The sequence below is a fragment of the Daucus carota genome, chromosome 7, assembly GCF_001625215.2.
Source record: "Daucus carota subsp. sativus chromosome 7, DH1 v3.0, whole genome shotgun sequence".
Classification (NCBI taxonomy): Eukaryota; Viridiplantae; Streptophyta; class Magnoliopsida; order Apiales; family Apiaceae; genus Daucus; species Daucus carota.
In genome coordinates, this window is record NC_030387.2 from 14,162,592 (window position 1) to 14,168,487 (window position 5,896).

General features: G+C 37.5%; 1 protein-coding gene across 1 annotated transcript; it reads left to right on the forward strand.

Annotated features, from left to right (window-relative positions):
• The first annotated feature begins 1,322 nt into the window (after positions 1-1,322).
• Positions 1,323-5,344, forward strand: LOC108193477 (KIN14B-interacting protein At4g14310). The gene is made up of 3 exons (XM_017360145.2): positions 1,323-3,079; positions 3,298-3,911; positions 4,683-5,344. The coding sequence occupies exons 1-3, from the start codon at positions 1,457-1,459 to the stop codon at positions 5,209-5,211; spliced, it is 2,766 nt and encodes a 921-aa protein (XP_017215634.1). The 5' UTR covers positions 1,323-1,456; the 3' UTR covers positions 5,212-5,344.
• Positions 5,345-5,896: the final 552 nt, after the last annotated feature.

A 5,896-nucleotide genomic window follows, 5' to 3' on the forward strand; every position in this document is an offset into this window, starting at 1 on the left:
AAATTATATTAATTTATTAGAATGTAAGTAAATTATCTTGTTATAAATATGAATACATTTTTTTTTTGACAAAAAATATGAATACATTTAACTCTTTTGAAATTATATTATATTAAAAAAACCGAATATAAAATTAATCACACAAATTTTCATTCTGTTTCTGCAACAAAACCAAACAGGTAAAACAATTCAGGATCATTCCTTTCCTTTCGCCGCGTTTCCCTTTATGGATTCCATTCCGTTTTTCCGAAACGAACCAAACGACCCCTTAATCATAAATATCTAAAATAATTAAAGTTCAGATATCCAAAATACATTTTAGTCGCAATCATCTCATTTTCATAAAATTTAATATATTTAAAGACTAAAGTACCATTTACCGTAATTATATATGTGAACATAGTCGACCTCCTGGCATGTGATTTGCCTGTCATGTTTACGTAAAAGTCAGAAACACTTGTAAAAAGTTAAGATTTTAGTTTTTTTTTTCCGGAATTTCCGTTTCTTTGCTAAACATTTTAATTACTTAGAGCATATCCAATCACGAAAACTCCTTAGCTAAAATGTGAATTGACATACCAAAAATAAAAAATTTAGCCAACCTCTCGAAAAACTCACGCTCCAACCATACCTGGCTGTTGTTTATAATTTTAGCCAACCTATTATGTATGGCTAAATTTATCGAACCTCTACAGGTCTGTAAGGAATCTGTAGGAAGATTACAAATCATTTATTACTATATTGAACTGATATATTCAATTTTAACAATCTACTCCTTCCGTCCCAGCCATTTGTATACAAATGGGTGGGACACGGAGACCAAGAAATAATGTAAGAAAGGAGTAAAGTTAGATGAAAAGTGGGTATAGTGGTGGGATCCATTTATATTTAATAATAGATTTAGATAGTGGAGGAAAGTAGTGGGTGTAATAATGTTTATATTATTATAGAATGGAGATTGTGGAAGAAAGTAGTTGGTATAATGATGTTTTATATTATAAAAGTTTACTATTTTTGGTATGTATATAATTGGTGGGACGTCCCAAAAAGGAAACCGTATACAATTCATTGGGACGGAGGGAGTAATATATTAATAACATACTATTTTTAAATTATAGACAACCAATAGAGTCAATACTACAGATTCAGCAAATTTTACATAATATCTTACAAGTCCAATTTAGCCAACGATTATAGCAAACCCCATTGGAGATGTTCTTGTAAATCTTAACTTACTTATTACAAGAAGTCATTTTTTTTAAACTTACCGAACAACCAACTAATAATTTTACTAAAAAGCCGCAAAGGAGCAAGGGATAAGGCGGACATTTGAAAATTTCAAAACTCATTTTCCCTCCGCTCCTCCAACTCATCAGCCCCCAATCTACACCCAAACACAACAAACCTAAATTATTACAATTACCTAGACCAAGATTTACCCAAACATACAATCACGATGTCTGCTTCATCACTTCGCCGGAGTAAAGACCCTACCTCCGGCACCGGATTAACTGCCGTCAAACCCACCATTGCATCAAGACCCATCAAATCTATAACCCCAGTTTCTAAATCAGTGTTGGGTAGTGGTGGAAAAGAGTCAATTAAAAGATCTAGTGGAAAAGAAAACCCTAGGCCCAGTTCAGGAATCAGGGCTGCTGATGCATCTGTGAAGCCTGTGATGCGAAATGTGCCAAGAATTGAAAAGGGGTCTGCTGGTTTCGATGCTCGTCTTCGATGGTCTACGTCGTCTGTTCCGAGAGGTAGAAGTTCTAGCCCTTGTGAATTTAATAGGGGATTAGGTGGTGTGAGTAAAGCTAGGGTTTTGAATAGTGGTAAGAGTAAGGGGTTGGATGATGGGAGGGAAAAGAAGGGGTCTTTGAGGGATTTGAGTGTGAGGGGTGGTGGGAATAGTGAAATTAAGAGAAGGGAATCGAGGGGTTTGGTTAGGAATGTGGTGGGGTTGGAAAAAAGTAGTGATCTTTCGAAGGATTTGGAAGTTGTATCCAAGGAAAGGGAGAGTTCTATGTATCGGGGTGGGAGTCGAGCTAGGGAGGAAGTGAGGAGTCGGTCTAGTGTTCGTTTGAGGTCTAGTGAGGTAAGTGAAAAGGGGGTAAAAGAGGTTGGGAGAATTTCTTTGAGTAGATCAAGTAGTGTGAATGGATCAAATGGGAAATGTGCAAGTGAAGGAGCTGCATTGGTGTCTGCTAGTAAGTATCCAAGTAAACTGCACGAGAAGCTTGCATTTTTGGAAGGGAAGGTTAAGAGGATAGCATCGGATATTAAGAAGACTAAGGAGATATTGGATTCGAATAATCCAGATGTTTCAAAGGTGATCATTACTGATATTCAAGAAAAGATATCTGGAATTGAGAAGGTAATGGGCCATGTTGTAGATACTAGTGACTCAAAGTTGTGTGTTGTTGACCGTCCTTCTGAGGATAAACAACAGACCAGTGCAGCAGGGATGAGTCAAATTGATGTGGATCAAACTAAAAGTTCGGTCAAAGGGCTTAATACTGAGGAGTTAGAAGCAAGATTATTCCCACATCACAAGTTACTTAGAGACAGGACTACCCTGAAAACAACTTTAGAAGGCTTGCTAAGTGGCTCACAGACTGGGGAGCCTAATGTTGTAGAAATTACAAGTTCATTAAAGGTGGAGGATAATTCATCTATTCCTGTTGACGAGAATCCTATAGCAGTGGAATTTCTAGCTTCACTGAGAGATGACCAGTCTAAGGGTACTAATAAACGGGACAATCAGACATTGAACTACGGTGCTGTCCAGGAAATGGATGGTGTTGGGAATACAGCTGCTCATGAGCATTCAAATATGGTAACTGGAGGTGGTCCGCTGGATCTTTTGCTCACAACAAGTGAAACACTTGATGAGTTTGATGATCAAGAGAATTTTCCGACTATGGTAATAGATGAAGAGTCTGAAGAGAGTTGCATTTATCAGCTTAATAATATTGGTCACAAGACAGCGACCGGAGGATGGTTTGTGTCTGACGGAGAATCCGTCCTTCTTGCACACGATGACAGCTCATGTACCTTTTATGATGTTGCCCACTGTGAGGTAAGTGCTTCATATACTCTGTGCTGTGTTAATTATTACTATATATTAAGGTGCAATTCTTTGTGCTTCATACTTTGTCTTGATCATCTGCATCTTCTGAACATCATTACTAGTCAGTTGTCAATTTTATATTGTAAATTTGTTGCATCAGAAAGTGACCACTGACCACACTGTTAGCAGACCTATAACATCTACTTACATATTGTTGCACAATTCAGGAGAAAGCTGAATATAGGCCCCCAGTTGGAGTTTCACCTAATGTCTGGAGGGACTGTTGGGTAATTCGTGCCCCTAGTGCAGATGGTTGTTCTGGAAAATATGTTGTGGCAGCATCTGCAGGGAATACCATGGATTCAGGTTTTTGCTCATGGGACTTCTATACAAAGGAGGTGAGAGCAGTTCATATCGAAGATGGGGCAATAAATACAAGAACAGCTCTTGCTCCCTTACCTAATAACCCCTTATACACAAGGAATACTCTGTCTAGTATTATGGCACCTGAAAACCAGCAATGGTGGTATAAACCTTCTGGACCACTCATCATATCGACAGCTAGTCATCAGAGGGTTGTCAAAGTTTATGATATCCGTGACGGTGAGCATATCATGAAATGGGAGGTGCAGAAGCCGGTGCTTGCAATGGATTATTCAAGCCCTTTGCAGTGGAGAAACCGGGGAAAGGTTGTCATAGCAGAGGCAGAAAGCATTTCTCTGTGGGATGTGGACTCACAAAATCCTCAATCATTGCTGTCAGTTTCTTCATTTGGCAGGAAAATTTCAGCCCTTCATGTGAACAATACAGATGCCGAGATGGGTGGAGGAGTTCGCCAGAGGTGAGACATTTATCTGTCAATTTCATATCGTATTTATAATTTTATCAGGTTCACTTATATCTTTCCTTGTGTTCTATTAAATTTAAGAGATTTTCAATTTTAAGTTGATTAAACTGGAAATTGTGGATGTTGACCAAAATAGAGTTCTTCGAGTCCTAGATCTCGTGGAGTTATTAATCTTATATACTTCAGTATTATAACCTACTTTTGATTATTACACTTTACCACAGTAAGGAAAAACCTTGTGATCACTGAGACTTCTGAGCTGGGACAATATCCTGTTCTGTGCTAATTTTGCTTACCTCATGGCTCATGGTTGTCTGTCTCTGGTGATCCATAACCCTTTAGCTTATGTGGGTAAATGCTTATAGATTACCTAGCAGCGTAGTTAATCTTATACAATGTTTTAAAAAGTACAAATCTGTTCTAAGCAGTGGGAGGACCTTCTAGCGCTTAAGCGGCTCATTAAGCAGATTAATAATATATAGTTAAAAATTTAGATCAAATATTATTATATATATAATTTAAATAACATAGTAATAAGGATTTAGAATTATAGTTGCATTATAAAAAATTATATTTTAAAATTAAAAAGTTAGAACGTCAACATGACTTTGACCGCTTATTCTGCTTGATTATCGCTTAATCCGCTTAATCTTCTAAAATGCTTAATCACATGCTTAATGCAAGATCGAAGCGTGTGCCAGACAACTACTGAAATTAATTTGAAAATGTATCCAGTACTAATGGTTTCTGTAAATGCATTTGCAGGGTAAGCTCTTCTGAAGCAGAAGGTAATGATGGTGTGTTCTGCACTTCTGATTCTATAAATATATTAGACTTTCGTCATCCTACTGGTGTGGGTTGTAAGATACCCAAGCTTGGTACAAGTGCACAATCTGTGTTTTCTCGTGGAGACTCCATATATATAGGCTGCACCAACATAAAGTCATCCATGAAAAAGCAATCATCTTCCCAGGTCCAACAATTTTCCTTACGGAAACAGAGGCTTGTTAGTACTTGCACATTGCCAGAATCAAATGCTCACTCCCATTACACAGCCATAACACAAGTCTGGGGAAATTCAAACCTTGTCATGGGAGTATGTGGATTGGGATTGTTTGCTTTTGATGCCTTCGATGATGAAATGCAATCTTGCAGCAGTGATTATGGCATCATGCAGAAAGTGAGAGATGTGATTGGACCAGATGATATGTATTCCCCATCTTTTGATTACTTGGGTTCTCGAGTGTTGCTTGTGTCAAGAGACCGCCCAGCAATGTGGAAGTACCTGTTCTAGTATTTATGAGCAGAATGACTCTGAAGTTTGTATTATTACTCCTTGTGCATGCTTGTGATGCATTCAACCATTTTTTCTAGTTATTTGTGTTTTGCACTAATATGTATATTATTAAGCTATCGTTTTTTTCTTAGAGTGAAACACTGGTAAGTTTGTTTAGCCATTTAAACAAAATCATGAACTATGAAGTGGTAGTTTTTGGCATCATCTTGTAACTATTTTAGTACTTGAAGGTTTTTGCTTCTCAGACTTGGTAAAACAAAAAGGTCTTGTGCTTCGCAAGTCGCAACTCTCCCTGTTATGATCAACTGTGCCTCGGCTTCATCTGTTCCATTTGATGAGCTGTTGAATAGGTAGTCCCTTGACATATAAATCTCTGTTCATCACTCAGATGTGTTCCAACCTCAACAGCTCCTGCTGCAATCAAAATCTTCAATGCTTCCTTCAGACCTTCTTTAACATTTTCTACCAATGATTACCATCCAACCAACTGCTTATTACCTCTCAACAAAATCCCAGATATTTTCAAGATAAAGGCATCTTCGTGACTTGTCCAATTCCTTCTCGTGATCATGTACACATTCAGATACATTTATTCACGTTAAAGGTTAGCTTCAATATCTCAAACTTTATGTTACATCTCTGGTTATTTATCCTGATCACAGATTCATAGTTAAAAGTTTTG